Source organism: Callorhinus ursinus, unplaced genomic scaffold (assembly GCF_003265705.2).
Source record: "Callorhinus ursinus isolate GAN/ISIS: 27379988/994484 unplaced genomic scaffold, GSC_fseal_2.0 scaffold7, whole genome shotgun sequence".
Taxonomy (NCBI): Eukaryota; Metazoa; Chordata; class Mammalia; order Carnivora; family Otariidae; genus Callorhinus; species Callorhinus ursinus.
Window position 1 is genome coordinate 56597299 of NW_027397069.1, and position 16371 is coordinate 56613669.

General features: G+C 40.7%; 1 protein-coding gene across 3 annotated transcripts in view; it reads left to right on the plus strand.

Moving 5' to 3' along the window:
* Nucleotides 1-16371, plus strand: part of WDFY2 (WD repeat and FYVE domain containing 2) — a 166651-nt gene that overhangs the window by 63066 nt on the left and 87214 nt on the right. For all 3 annotated transcript variants that reach the window (XM_025874978.2, XM_025874976.2, XM_025874977.2), the window contains exon 2: nucleotides 6459-6526. In XM_025874978.2, coding sequence (XP_025730763.1) covers nucleotides 6459-6526 — 68 coding nt within the window. The remainder of the gene's footprint in view (nucleotides 1-6458; nucleotides 6527-16371) is intronic.

Consider the following 16371-nt stretch of genomic DNA (forward strand, 5'->3'; position numbering starts at 1 on the left):
GATCAGTGATTGAATGTACGTAAATGCACTTGTGAGGCAATGGGGCAGAACCCCCAACTTTGAGATTTGAATGGTCTTGGAAAATCCAAGTTGTTCCAGTCCCTGCAGTTCATTGTCTCCATCTGTGTTAAGTGGACTCTCAAAGACTGCTAGAATTTAGAACAAAGGGTATATTTTTCCTGGATATGATGGGGGTGGGAGTGGACCTGGTCTGGTGCTTGGCCATATGTATGTGTGTGTGTCCGTGTGTCTGTGTGTCACACACACACAGTTCAGCAACCCTGGGTACTAAACTCTGTTGCCAGCTTGTGTGTATTTGGCACAGTACAAAACAAAAAAGTCAGGTACAGACTAAAATTTGGGGATCTCATGAAGGGAGCATTTGACTCCCTTGCTGGATTAAAAGTTTGATCACATTGGCTACTGGGGGGCTACTGGGGAGGGCTGCCTGGGAGGAGGTCACACCTATCCTGGTTAATAGTGGGGGCAGGCAGTGGATTCCATTCTTCGGAGGGAGTTGGAGTGGGATGGGAGGCAGGGTCAGAATGCCCTTCCATTTCTCATTTCTTTAGGGTACTGGTAGACACTGGAGCTACAGAATGAAGGATTTACAGTTCCCTCCCCATCACCCCCCAGAACAGTGTACAGATGTCTTGGTTTCAGATCAGCTTCTTTGCTGCCATTCTGCACAAGGTCTCTGCAGATGTGATCAGAGAATTTCCTGGCAGTGGACAGCTTGGGGGTGGGTGGCTGCAGGGAAGAACTTTTGACTGATCCTCTTGATCTGTTGGAAATGATGAGTACCACTTTTTGGACCTGGCATGGAGCTTGGCCCTGGGCAGATGCCGAGTATGAGAAAATGTGATTCCTTCTCTGATGGTATTTAGAACTCAGTCAAGGAGCCAACTCGTGCTGATCCTGGTGGAGTGTTGATAAATACTGTAATTCATCCAACATCTGTTTTCACCTTAAAAATGAAAAGAGAAAAACTCTTTTAGGTTTAAGGAATAATATTTAAGCCCAATATTTAAGAGTAATGTTTACCTGGGGAATTGTGTCCAATACAGAGGAAGGGGATGCTGTTTTCAGGATTCTTTTTTTTTTTTTAAGATTTTATTTATTTATTTGAGACAGAGAGAATGAGAGAGAGAGAGAGAGAGAGAGAGAGAGAGAGCACATGAGGGGGGGGAGGGTCAGAGGGAGAAGCAGACTCCGCGCCGAGCAGGGAGCCCGACGCGGGAGTCAATCCCGAGACTCCAGGATCATGACCTGAGCCAGGGCAGTCGCCCAACCAACTGAGCCACCCAGGCACCCCGAGGATGCTATTTTCAAAATAGCCCAGCTGCTAAACTGACTGAGGCCCCCCGGGGATATCTTGTCATATTATTTTTGCGACGAGAATTGCTTCTCTCTCCCAACTGTCCCAGTGTCTGTTTCTGCCTTTGGTGAGAGCTTGGGGGAGAGGGTTAGGTAGGGGAGAAAAAGACAGGACCTGGTAAGGTGGACGGTGCAAGGTGTGTGGCTCTGTCGGGGTCCTGTGAGCCCAGGGCTTTGTGTGGGGTGAATGCAATTTCTCTGCTTTTCAGGAGGGGCATGCATTTTTCTCCAATACACTGACCTCTACTGGCTTAACCATGACTCTTAATCACAGCTGGTTTTTTTCTTGAATTTTTTTCCAAGGAAAAAAGTTTTTCACTTACTATTAAAAACATTTTGTGTTGCTTTAAAAATATAATTTGCAAAAAATTAATATTTATAGGCTTTGTGTAGTGGAATTTACATTCATCTAGGAAATTCCTAGCTGTCCACATTTTACTTTTGACCTCTAGGATGTAATGCCCCCCCCCTTTTTTTTTAACTGTTAATATACCTCTGAAGATAAGGGAACAAATATTTTTATATAATTTTATTTTTAATTGTAAAATTTATCAATTGCTCTTAATACATGTTGTTATAAGGAAAGCATTATGTTTAGTGAAGAGAGTACAGAACTTAAAATAACTGCAGGTTATCGATCTGTTCAGACAAATTGTTTAAATTCTCTGGGCCTTCCTCTCACCTGTAAAGGATGATTTCTGTTTCATAGAGCTAGTGTAAGGAATATATGTATACGCAAAGTGTTTTGGGGGCTGTTGTTTCTGTAAAAAGGCTTGTCACTGTTATTAAAGTTAAAACTAATATTAACCCACCACCCTTTTGACCTATACAGTTATTTTTAAAAAATCTTAAAACAGACTTGTATTAATTGTATTGTTATGTGCCTTTTTTACTGGAATTTTTAGAATCCCTCTTACTTGAACGTTTATCCATACGTACATACGTACATATCTATATACCCTTATAATTTATGCATCTGCAAGACCAGGAGCATCGATTGCACTAACATCATGGTAGTGTTACAGTCTGGGTGCTCCTGGCTTAGGTGCTCCCTTCAGCTCTAATCGTCACAGAAGAAGCTGGTCCACATCTATAGTTATTTTAAACTCAGTACGTTGGAAATGCAGCTGGCTCTGTTCTCCTGCCTTCCTGTCCCTCCCATAGTGGGAAGAGTTTCGTATAGTGTGGTGGTTGAGAGGAGCAGCCTTGGAGGCTAGACACTGCGTGGGTTCAGATGGTGGTTCTGTGTCACCTGGGGGCTCTCTGTGCTTCAGAGCCCTTATTGGTGACATGAGATTAATAATTGTTGGGATTGTCGGGAGGCCACGTTTGGAATTTTATGGGCAAAACAGTCCCCTGAAAAGCCCGACTTCTTTTTTGTTTGAGCATAGTAGTATCCATAGCAAACGACCTCTGCCAAGCATCCTGTCTAGCTTGCGGTCTGTTGTCTTCTATTTATTGGCCTTTGTGCTCTGCCCCTCCCTTTCAGGTCACTGTAACATCTGCTAAGGAAGAAGAGGAGAATGAATCTAGCGTAGACAACCAGCAGTCTCTGCTGCCTTGGACTAACCTATTTTCATTCATCCAGCACATATTTACCATGTATTTGCCATGTGCCATACACTCGGGCAGCCTCTGGCTAGAAGAAAAGAATGTTCTTTGTCGTCATGCTGTTTTCTTATTTTTATTTTTCAGATAATAAACATATTTACCAGTGGGTAAATCAAATAACAGATTGTGGCCAGTGCAATGAAGGAAGTAAATGGAGTAATAGATAATGCCATTCCCCCCCCGCCCCCGAGTCAGCACTGCCTGAGCCTGCCACCCTTTTCCACGCGGATTACATACCTTTCCGACATTGCCTTACATGGATTCCAAACACTTCATAGCCCTTGGCATTCACAGTTGTAATGATGTTTACTTGTCTCCACATGGAGCTCCTGCACAATGCCTGGCACATAGCAGATACTTAGTACATGTGAAAGGAATAGATAAAGGAACAGGTGGATAATTTACAGGACATGTTTGTAAGTTGAGGAAAAAATCCCTTCCATCAAGGATTCAAATGTTCGGTATGTTGGCAAAACCAGAAAGTCTTTGGATCTTGAACTCTTCCAAGCTATGGTAGATTGATATGTTTTTTTAAAAAAATAGTGATAATAATGACAATAATAATAATTGTTGGCAATTACTGAGTGCTCGCTGTATAAGGGCGCCCAGGTGGCTCAGTCGGGGTTGAGCACCTGACTCTTGATTTTGACTTAGGTCATGACCTCAGGGTCATGAGATTGAGCCCCATGTCGGGCTCCACACTCATCAGGGAGTCTGCTTGAGATTCTCTCCCTCTCTCCCTCTGCCCCCCCCCGCCATGCGCACGATCTTTCGTTCTCTCTCTAAAATAATAAATCTTTTAAAAAAAAAGAACCTTACGTTTAATCTTCACAACAACTTTCTGCCGCAGGTTCTAATTATAATTCTCCTTTTTCACTAACTAGGAACTCTTGGCTAACTCAAAGACACTTCTGATTTAAATGGTCAAAATTGAGCTCATGATTCTCACCCCACGTCCTGCCCTTCTCCATTGTTCCTCATCTCTGAATGACAGCACTATCATGTAGTTGGACAAACCCCAAACCTAAAGAAAGACGTTCCTTTCCTTCATCTTCTCTATCCATTAACATGTATTCGGATCCTGGTAACAAAATCCATCTAACAGTGATGGATTAGGAAATCATCTCACAAACAAGTCTCACAGTTATTCTAAAGGGTTGGTGGAACCAGGGGCATTATTGAGGCCAGGCCCTTTCTTCCTTCAACCCTATGGACCTCAGCATGTCCACTTCTGTCTCAAGCTTGTTGTCTCATGATTCAAGGTGGTTGCCTCAACTCCAGGCAGAGTCTGTATTGCTTGTTCTTCTTAAATGTTCATTGTGGTGAAATTCACATAACATACAGCGAACCACTTTAAAATGTACAATTCAGTGGCATTTAGTGCATGCACAGTGTGGTGTACCCACCAGCTATCTTTAGTTTCAAAACTTTGTCATCACCCCAGAAGAACACACCATTACCCACTGAGTAATTACTCCCCTTGTGCCCCCACCCTCATCCCCTGACAACCTCTGATCTTTCTGTCCCTATGGATTTGTCTAGTTTGGACATTTCATTTAAAAAAAAAAATCAAACAATATGTGACCTTTTTTGTCTGGCTGCTTTTACTTAGTGTAATGTTTTTGAGGTTCATACAAGTTTAAGATGTATCAATACTTCACTCCTTTTCATGGCTGATAGTATTATATATACACAATTTGTTTATCCATTCATCTGCTGATAGACATTTGGGTTGTTTATACCTATTGGCCATTGTGAATTGTGCTGTTATTTTTTTCTTTTTTAAAAAATTTATTAATTTTTTAAGTTCCAGTGTAGTTAACATACAGTGTTGTATTAGTTTCAGGTGCACAATGTAGTGATTCAACAATTCTGTATACTCAGTGCTCATCAGGACAAGTGTGCTCTTAATCCCCTTTACCTGTTTCACCCATCCCCCCACCCACCTCCCCTCTGGCAACTATCAGTTTGTTTTCTATCTTTAAGAGTCTGTTATTTCTTGAATTCCACATATGAGTGAAATCTTACGGTATTTATCTCTCTGACTGACTGACTTCACCTATATCCTCTCAGTCCATCCGGGTTGTTGCAAATGGCAAGAATCGGCTGTGCGGAGAAAATGGTATTTCTTTATTGTGTCTGTAGTTAGTCTAGTTTTTCTCTTTCTACTCCATACAGGAGGAGACCCACTGATTAGTTAGGGGGAAAAATCCAATACAATTTAAAACTTGGTCTAGTACAATGACTTAAATAGTGTGGGATAAAGATACTCAGTCTTTGTCTGCTTTTTACCCTGGATGATTTAAGTGTTTGGGGTGAGGGATGTGGCCTATATCATCTCCCACCAGTGGGGAACTGCTTATTTCCCTTGGTTTGATTTCTGCTACTTCCTTTGGCCTCTAGAAGAATGTTCCATTACCTTCTAGATGTGTTTGCCTTGCTCGCCTGTGCAGATGATGTCATGGCTAGTGTAACTCATGGTGGGGCCTTTCTGGTTGGTGAGAACTTAGTGGTGCTCCCTGACTGCTTCATTTTCTCTCTGACTCCTTCTCTCTGAGCTCCTCTGGGTCTCTTCCATGTCTGTATCTGGGCCTGCTGGCCCGGAACTTCATCCACAGCCTTTGCTGCAGGATTTCCAGGTTCCATCTGGGCCCATTGGTCAGCCTTCTAGCTCAGGAATCTGAGTCTCAAAGTTTACGTTACCTGACCATGACTGGAAAAACCTTCTCTCAGGGCAATGACCTGGCCTGTGAGACTATGGATTTACTGTGTAACCCTTCTGTGTAAGATGCTTCCTTTTATCTCTTCACACTTCCTTTACTAGTAAAACCTAATAACTCCCCAGACAGGTGAATGCTTCCAGCAGACTAAGGCAAAGGTCACAAACTTGGACACGCAAAACAACAAGAGTAGTAATTTTCAAACACTTTCACTGTTGCATGTGTGTATGTAGACATATGTGAGGATAATACTTCAAGAGTCATGTAATTCTAAGTGTACACAAGGCTTAAATTTAAGGAATATACAATCTATAAAGAGGCATAAGTGGTATGCATATATATATTTATATATAAGTAAATATAGTTGAGATCTATATGTATATAAAATATGTATAGTTAAGATGTATATAGTTAGGGCGCCTGGGTGGCTCGGTCGTTGAGTGAGCTGCCTTCGGCTCAGGTCATGGTCCCAGGGTCCTGGGATTGAGCCCTTCATCGGGCTCCCTGCTCGACAGGAAGCCTGCTTCTCCCTCTCCCACTCCCCCTGCTTGTGTTCCCTCTCTCGCTGTCTCTCTCTCTCTCTCTCTCTCTCTCTCTCTGTCAAATAAATAAATAAAATCTTTAAAAAAAAAAGTTAAAAAAAAAAAGATGTATATAGTTAAAGTTAAAAGAGGTTTGGTTTCTGTCCATCAACATTTTCCCATGACTGAAAACGCTGTGATTTAACACGCATATTTTTTCCTTTTGCAGGACCGTTCGTGTATGGCTAAAGAGAGACAGCGGACAATATTGGCCAAGCATATACCAAGTGATGCCTTGTAAGTATCTGGATCTCGGTCTTTAAAAATCAGGCATGGACCCCACCTCCCCTTCCTTTCCAGATTGCCTTCTCTGTATTTTCTTCTTGAGTAGGAATGTCTGAGGGTTGGGATTATCATTATAATGGAAAGTACCATATTCAATCATTTTAGCTCTCAGTATGTAAAATAAGAAAATTGTTCTGACATTGACTATATATTCATAGTTTCTGAATAAGATTAATGGAAGAAGGACTACAGCACACAGGCTCTCTGATTACAGCTGTCTCCCTCTTTTCCAACTTTTTGTTTAACTTTTTCTGGAGTACTTCCTTCAACATTTAAAATTTTGCCCGGCGATTACATTTGTGAAGTAAGTTTGTTCTTGCGTTATTGTTATGTTATGTCATTCAAATACAAGACAGTCAGCTTGATGATTTAGTTCTCACAAGGATTTCCTTAAGATTGAAACATTCTAATTGGAGGTCAATCTCATTTCCTCAAGCTCTTATATGAGAAATATGTCCTTGTACTGATAAATAGCTAAACTTTAAAATATATTTAAAAAAAATACATATGACTGATTCTTAGATTGGTGTGCTGGCAGAAGTTCTCCTACAGGGAGAGAAGAGCTGGCTCCTCAAAATAGGAAATTTCATTTTAGTCTGGTGTTTTATTGTTAAAAATTAATGAAGGTTGGGCATCCTATTCCATGTTTATTTGAGTATAAGATAATTATTTAAATTCATTATTAGTTATATTAGTAAACATTTCCCTGACTCCCCTTCCTTCAAATCTTAATTAAAATTGATACCCTAGAAAAATCCCGTTGTTTGGGCCCGGGTACCCTCTGGCTTGCTGCAGTGTGCACCTCTTCCCTTGATATGAGTATCCTGATTTGGGAAGTACATGTACAGTGTACAACCGAAATAAATTCATGCTAAATTGTAGATGTGATTAAGTTTATGCCTCTGGCAACAGAATACTGTGATAACTTAAAGAGCAATTTTGCTTGTTGATGAACAAATGAATTATTAAGGATATAATGGCTTTCTGTGATTTTCAAATTATCTTTGAGGTTTTGCGTGTCTTTAGAATTTTATAGTAAATAAATGATAACCACGAAGCTGAACCAAGTGGTCAATCCTGCATTAGGGAAGAAGAAAATTCTTGTGATTCTTATATTGGCCCCTGACCTGTTGTGCCTCCAGCAGACGGCATTCAATAGCAAAAGGCCGAAGTGAACTTTCTCTTTAAGCTGTGGCAGTGATAAGGGCTCAGGTAAAAGAAAAGGGAAAGGAATTCTCTGATGGACTGTTTTTCCTGATCTTTGAGTGATATAACCAGTCTTATCCGTGATCTCGCTTTTTCATCAACCTTAACACGATATCTAACTAGAGGAGGTGGGGAAGGTCGGGGTATCTGTCACTCCCATGATCATGAAGACAGAGGAGAGTCAGATCTGAGCAGAATGATGAGAGCTCGGGGATGGTGAGCAAGGAATCTTCTTGAGATGAACACAAATAGGAACCTCATGGAGACACAGGATCCTAAACAATTGCTTCTCTGCCCCCTTCCCCATACACACATATCCACGAACATCAGAGAATGATGTTCTCTTTATTTGAATATCACTGAGAATACAAAGAAGCCTCTGGTTGCATTTTTATCATTTATGAAGCTGTATGAATAACTATAGGTTGCTGTAGCTCCTACACCAGGCAGAAGTGCTCAATACACAAATACTTATTGCAGACTTGAATCTGATAATAAAGAAGAGTGCCGAGAACATCACTGGACATTTTCCTAGTGATTGAACACAGTCTTTGAGAAGGAGTACCCTTGACTTATTTGCATATTTTGCCTGTGGCCTTCTACCAAAGGGAGTGAAAAAGGCATTACTTTGCTATTAAAATGTGTTTCGACCAGCTGCTTTAGGGTCACGTGAAAACTTACTAGAAATGCAGATACTGGGTTCCACGCTAGATCTACTGAATCAGAATCTGCATTTTTAATAAGATCCCTAGGTGATTTGAATGTACTTTAAAGTTTGAGAAGATTGTCTTCTGGCATTATAGGCAACACGCTGATCTATTTACACATATTCATATGAACACATAGAAAGCCTCATGCATATATAGTATTGATTTATAAATACATAGATTTAAGTATACATTATAAGTATACATTCTAGTGGATCAAACATTCATTGCGCACTTGCTGTATACAGGCCACTGAGCTAGTTGCCAGGGTTTGTAGATGAATAAGGTGCGTATGGTCAAGGTGATTTCCATAATCTTTCATTGTTGGATGCCTACCACTACCACAGAGACGTAAAAGAACAGAAGGCTATGTTCTTCACATAGCCTTGGCTTTTATGTTCCTAGGAATTGAATGCATTCAGATAACATAGTAGCTGATCTTTGAGCAAGAGTCAGTTTTGTTTAACTTGAGAGAGGCAGGATCTTATTGCATAAGGAATTATGCTATATTTTTGGACAGTCAGAAAACCTGAAATAGCTTTGAATTTCCAAAGGATTGTTTTGCATTTCTTTCTATTGAAAGGTGTTTTGTTAAGAGATTACGTAGTCTTATCCTTAAATAACGGTTTTGTGGTATTAGTTAAAAATAAGTAGAAAGATGCAGTAGTATATCTGGAGGCTATGACATGGACATCACAAGGCAGATGTGACCATATGATGCATTTATAGTGGTATATAATAAGTAGTACTCCAAATCCAGAAGAGAACATAAAGAAAATATCTTATACATGTAATATATGGCTTATTTGTTTATTTTGTTTATTAAAATACCTTTTAATATAATATTTGTCATGTTCACGGTAGGATAGTAATGTTTTGTAGCGTTGAGAAGAATTTGAAGTTTCATGGAGGGGAAGAGGCAGAAGGCATTAGATGAGAAGGAATGAATGGTGAAGGCTAAGTGTGATGGTTGGGAGTGAGCCTGAAAGGCGAGTAAATGTGAGAAGGCTGCATGAATTTAGGGTGTGGTAGACAAGAGAAGGATAAGGAGCAGACACCTCATGATCAAAAACACACCTGCTTTGGGTGTGTGCCCTCTTACCTGTGTTTTCTGAGAAGCTCCCGCTTCCCCTTTAGGAGGGAACCAGGAGAGGCCAGACTTGCCTGGTTAAGGCTATTGGCTCCTGAGCCAACCTGATTTTCCCAGAATTTAGAATTTGAAGTAGGAAGTGCTCGTTTCAGCCTCAGCTGGTCCCTTGAACTGGGAACATGTAAACCTTAGAGCTGTGAGGTATTTAAGTGCGTAAAGAAACAGTGAAAGCTGATTCACTTAAAAGGAAGTATGAGTCAGAGAGGAAGGACCGCTTGGCTCTAGAGGGAGAGAAACCTAAGCAGGTGATGCCTGGAGGTTTTTGTCCTCCTCCCCCTGATCTCCAGAAGCCTGGCTCTGCTCCTGCCTTTGAATTCAAGAGATATGTCCATTAGTGCTTGCATTCACTCCACTGGGTTTCTGTTCCTCCCAACTGCAAGTTTCTGACACGGCCTAGCCCTGATTGTATACCTCCCAATTCCTGTCTGTTCAGTTTCTCCAAGGTCTCTCTGATCTTTAAAGAGAAAAGACTGAGCCATGTCCCAATTGATGCCACTGTGATGTTGAGCTGAAAATAGTCTGGGATGAGTGAGGGCAAGTAAAGAAGAAAAGCAGAAAGAAATATTTATCCTGTTTAATTTCTTTGGACAGTTCATTCAACGAATTTCAGAAGTTTCTTCCATACTCGGGCGCCTGGGTGGCTCAGTCGGTTAAGTGACTGCCTTCGGCTCAGGTCATGATCCTGGGGTCCTGGGATCGAGTCCCACATTGGGCTCCCTGCTCAGCAGGGAGTCTGCTTCTCCCTCTGACCCTACCCCCTCTTGTGCTCTCTCTCTCTCAAATAAAATAAATAAGTTTCTTCCATACTCAACACTGTGCAGTGTCCCAAGGATATAGTGGTTAAGTAGGGCAGATGATTCCTGTCTTCATGGTGTGTACAGTCTGGTGGGGAAGGTGGACTTAAAATAAGCACCACTCATGCTGTGTGCTGAGTGTTATAGTGGGAAAGAAATAGGCATCATGGGAACATGGTCACAAAGGTTCCCTGAAAAAAGCCCCATTTAAAACCCTGCTGTCGGGGCGCCTGGGTGGCTCATTCGTTAAGTGTCTGCCTTCGGCTCAGGTCGTGATCCCAGGGTCCTGGGATCGAGCCCCACGTCGGGCTCCCTGCTCAGTGGGAAGCCTGCTTCTCCCTCTCGCACTCCCCCTGCTTGTGTTCCCTCTCTTGCTGTCTCTTTCTCTGTGTCAAAATAAATAAATAAAATCTTAAAAAAAAAAAACCACCCTGTTGTCTATAGAGAATTTGGGGTGACTGATGACTTGTTTTGTAGTTTCCTATGTGCCAGTGTATATGGATGAGTGAGAAATAAGAGCATTTCCCTATCTAATATTCTTTCAAAAAATCCTATCTTCTTGACGTATCTTGTGTGATAGCTGCTTATTGCCTATGATAAGATCAAGTTACAGCGTACCCAACTGGGACCTGCTTGAGCTTGGAAACCAGGGAGGGTTCTTTCTGAGGGTATAGAGTTGAGGTTTCAGTTGTAGCCATAAATGATTATTTGTTCCAGGCTTCTAATAGATATCATTTCAACCACCACATTTGCATCTCTCTACAGAGGGAAAAAACAAAACATGAAAAGCATAGGCATTCCCATTTTCATGGTTGAGTTATTTTAGATTTACTTTTTAAACTAGGTTTGCCATTCATGGGGTCAAACAAAAAGGGATGGAGGAGAGAAATCTCAAGCAGAAGCCAGGGTGGCAGGTGTTTGAGATTTTACTTAGTGTATTAAAGTATTGGGTATCATGTATGGGCTTTTCCCCTTGGGTATGGAGAATAGGGTAAAGCAGCTTGGCTGCCAAAGATGTAGTGACTAGGAGGTTAAGAGGCCCAGAGCCTCAGGACTGAGGGTGTGCTGGACAATTGGAAAACCTCTGTGGGTTCTGTAGTTGGCCAGGGCAGGCAGGTGGAATTTACTTTGGCTCCTAAATGTTTATGAATTTGTCCCCAAAGCAAAACAGAAGACGGTTTTTCAAAGATAAGTACAAATCAGAGGGACACCTAACACAGCAATAAAATGACCTATTTTTTTCCAGCTCTCTGCCTTGGCGTGGTGAGCTGGCATTTGCCCAATCTGGAGCTGTGTGCTTGGGCCCCCTCAGTTTTCACACAAGTATGGCCACTTGACCATTTGCTCGGCTAACTTTTAATGTATAGAAACTCTAGTCCTCACTGAGAAACATAATTCTGAACCGCTGCTTCCTGGTTTTTATCAAAAGCCTGGTTGAAAGAAAGACTATTTATGGAGGGCAGTATGCAGGCTATGGGGTCTGATGGCTCATCAGCACAGTTTTCCCACTTTGGGTTAGCCCTCTGTGGGAATGCCTGCCTTCATTGCGCCCTCCGCTCGTTCTGATGTGTGCATATATGCATAGATGCTTTATGGCTGTTTTTGAGGTAATTGTCTACCATAATGCTCCGTGCGCCTTTGAGGAAGCACTAAGGGGGCCGGAAGCCCTTTGCTTTCTTACCAGCCCGTGTGCTACATCACATTGGGGTGATCCAAATGGATCACAGGCTCTGAGAGCTGATCTCCGTAGCTGGGCAGGTGAAATCCAGTCATCTGGGCCCTGCGAATCTCCTCCATTGACTCCAGTGGCTGTTCAAATCTAGTTTTCTGTATGTATCATGAGGTGAAAAGGGTTGGGCAGGACAGCTCTAGGGACCTGGTTCACGGTCCTTATGGATAATGTAAAACATGGAACCTATGTTTGCCAACAGATCTTTATTCTCATTTTCTTTCTGTTCTTTTTTTTTCCTTTCTGTTCTTACACGTATTTTCCTTAGTCGTGACATTTTGCTTATTTCTATTGTTTGGTTTCGTTGTGTCTGCTTTTTAAGTCATTTCAAATTCTTTGTGAAATGAGGTAGGGAATGCATTAAATTATCTTAGTTAAGACAACTAGAGAGATGAAGTTTGGACATAGGCTTACTGTTTACATGCAGTTCACCTCAAAATATGTATTTTTTAAGATTGGAGTTTTCAAAATAGCGTGTAGGTTGAAACCTGTGCCTGGGTGGGAAACTGGAATTGGATGTTCATTTTTGCTGCCAATTTGCTGAGTCATCCCAGGCAAATCCTTTACATTTTTCCCTGCTCTGGAAGCTGATGAATAAACTGTTCTTTTCCTTTGATCTCAGATTGGCAAAAATATTTTGGTTTTGAGTTATGTTAAATAAGTAATTTATAAAGTACTTTCAGGTCCTTGGTGCTTAGCAATATAGACTGTCGTTGCTGATCTGAACCCAAGGGGGATTTGGACAAGACTGACCGATTTGTGAGGCTGTGGCTGGATTGGTTTCCCTTTCCTGTGGGTTGGAACTTCAGTTCTGCAGCAACAGATAACGTGAAATTGAGGATTTAGAAAATTAAAATGAGTAATATGTTCATACACTGTATACCTGAAATGGAAATGTGTCATTGTGTATGTAAATCCTAAGTGTTGATTTTTCCATTGGTCAAAGGAGAACTTTGTATAATTTAAGACAATGGGTGGAGCTCGTTTGTGTGTTGTCCCACCTCTTCTACTGGGTTTGTTGGCATTTTGGGGGAAATTCATGTGGATAGATTAGTGGTAGAAAGGTATTTAAAATAATGAATTTGACAGTTCTGTTTTTATAAGGTGGTGATTGTTTTGGTGACTTTTAGACAACATCTTTAACTCAATGGAGGGACTTTCGTGGTAGACTAGGGGATATGGGTATAATTGGGAAATGCTCATCTTATTATTTTATACCTTATTTCAAATAGCTCCTCGGTTCCTAGTTGTGAAGTATATTGTTCCTTTGTTGGTGTCTTTTTTGGTGTAGGTTTTGTCATGGAACTATATGTAAAAGCAATTTACTGTTTTTACTGTCTACATTTTCAAAAATAATTATGTAATATGATCTTTTAATTCTGTATTTACTAAGAAGAAAATGTGCCCAAGGAACTTTTGACTTTTAATGAAAATGAAAACATGGATTATCCAAGGTAGAAATAATAGATATTAACTAATCTGAATAATTATATCATTTATTTAGCATACTCTTATTTGATTTTCATATGACAGAGTATTTTAAAATTTTATTGAACTAAATCTTAAACTTGTAGCTGTAACTTAAAACTTGTCTGGGAGAAAAAGTGACCACTGCTAATTCACTATAATTTTGCTGATGTTACTCAGACTAAATTAAAAGGAAGCAAGTGGTTAGTTTTAGTAGAGTGCGTAAAATATTTGATTGAAATGAAAAATGATTTTTAATGCTAGGCAATTGGAGTCCTATACTGTCTTGTGATAAACAGGATTGAATGAAATAGTGTCCATGAATTAAATCTTTATTGTGCAGTGGTGGGGTGCTCCTTGAAGTTTTTTAAAGATTTTATTTATTTGAGAGAGAGAGAGAGAGAGAGTGAGAACATGAGTGGAGGGGAGGGGCAAAAGGCAGAAGGAGAGGGAGACGCAGACTCCTCACTGAGCAGGGAACCCGATGCAGGGCTGTATCCTGGGACCCCAAGATAATGACCTGAGCCAAAGGCAAACCCGACTGAGCCACCCAGGTGCCCCTCCTTGAAGTCCTCATATTGTAGAATCCTCATATCCAACTTGATCAGGATTCCTTTAACACCTGAAGTTTTATTCATGGAAGTACCATTGTTTGCTTAGTTTTAAAGAGACCACTAGAACATCCCGTGAGGATTAGTGTGTCCTGCCAAGTAATGGAAAGCAGCAGTCAGTGTGATTGAAATCCACAGCTTCAATGAAACTTGTGTTTATTTGAGCAAAGTCCAACCAATAAACAAAGGACAGAAGATAAATCAGTCATAAAATGAAGAGGTTATAGGTGTAAATAACAGAAATTAGGTAACTTTCCCCCCAATAAGAGTATTTTGAGAATGCCTTCTCTTAACTATATATTTTTTTAAAAAGCAAGAGCAATATATATTTATATATGTTTTTAGACCACTTAACGGATAGAAGTATTAGAAATGCAAGTAGCCAATTTCTCTGTAATCCATTTAATTACTAACTCTGTTGAGGTTGATGTCAGTCTCTTGAGTTCCATTTGTCTGGGGCTTATATCTCTTGAGCTTTTCTCCCTTCAAATTATATGGTCATTAATATAACCACACAGACTGGGGCTTCTCTTTATTTCAGTTTTCCCTAAACCTTAAGCTGAATACCTGCCTGAAAGTACAAAGATGTAATTAAAAAAAAATGCTCAATGTTATGAAAGTGTTTAATTTTTACGATAAGATTTAACAAGCCATCAAGTTCTAAAGTCCTGATACATACATAAGAGACTATTATTTTTCATTACTCATAGACCTGTGCAAATTTCTTTTCCATCTTATTTGTACCTTTTATTATCTTCCTAAAATTTTACCAGATAACTTCTTTTGGCTGTCCTCAGTCTGAAACAGAAGAGAGGGAATGGTAAGTCTTAATCAGATAGCATAGAAATGAATTCTTGTACTATTTTATTGAGGAATAAACTGTGAGCATTTTTTTCTTAGGTTTTAATAGACTATGTTGGGGAAAAAAATAGGAAGCTGATGATATAACATCAACAAGACCAGTAGCAAGGCCTTGAATTTCAGTTACTGGGTTTGTGTAGGAGCAGGCCCAGGCAAACTGCATACAGATGATACGCGTGGGAGGCCGTGGCAGATGGGGGTCGCCCCACAGAGCTTACCAGATGTGGTTATCCTCTCTCATGGGGAAAACAGTTAAAGGTGGGGGAAATAAATATATCTTCAGGTTTTGTATTAGGCTGTATTTATTTCATCTGGAGTTCAGGGATGCATTGTGAAGAAGGCCAGTGGAGGGGCTGTATTGTAATTTTATGGGTCTGGTCAGCCATTTCACTGAGCCCTTGGAGAAAGCCACTGTGAGGTGGGAGAATAGAAGTCCCTCAGCCACTTCATCCCCGACCTCAACCTTCAGCCATCAGATGGAGCAATTCTTTCTTTATCGACTTAGGAACCATTAGTTTTACATCATTTAAAGCTGAATTCTTATTTGTGAAACATCACGTTTTTGCAGCCTAGCTATAGATATTATGCTTAAATCATATTTTATTTGTTTCTTTCCTAACCCTTCCTGCTGAGGGACTCCTTTTTCTATTTGGCCAGAATTACCATTAATTTACTGTGTCTTTTTATCTTTCCACAGACAGTTTTGCCCCTTTGATATTTTCTTGCATGGATAGGAGCCCATTCTGTATGGGCCATAACACTAGTCTTTCAGAGCTTCCTTTTTTTTAATTTCTGGTGAGTTGAAGGTAGAAGGATCTCTCTGTCAATCTGTCTAGTCCCCCATTTCCCAAAAGGAAAGACATTTACTGTAACAACAGACATGGGCATCAATATTCTTTTTATTCCACTCCCTGTCTCCTTGGCCCTGCCAGGGCCTATGGGTAACCAACCCAGGGCCTATTCCTGTTAGAGTGTCACAGTTGGGAAATGGTTGGTTTGGGGAGCATCGTAAGGCTCACCTACCAAAAGTCTTTCCCTACACACACACACACACACACACACACACACACACACACACACAGGTTACAATAATGCCCCCATGGAGGGGTGGTTTTGTCTTTGGGGGCACCTGGAAGCTAATGCTCTTTAGGTCTGGCATTCCCCTGTCTAGAACCATCTTGGGTTCAAGAATATGGGTTCTAGAACCACAGGATTTCTAAATTTCTTTTGTTTATGGGACTCTCTGGGAAAGATCTTTTCCTTTTGAATTCT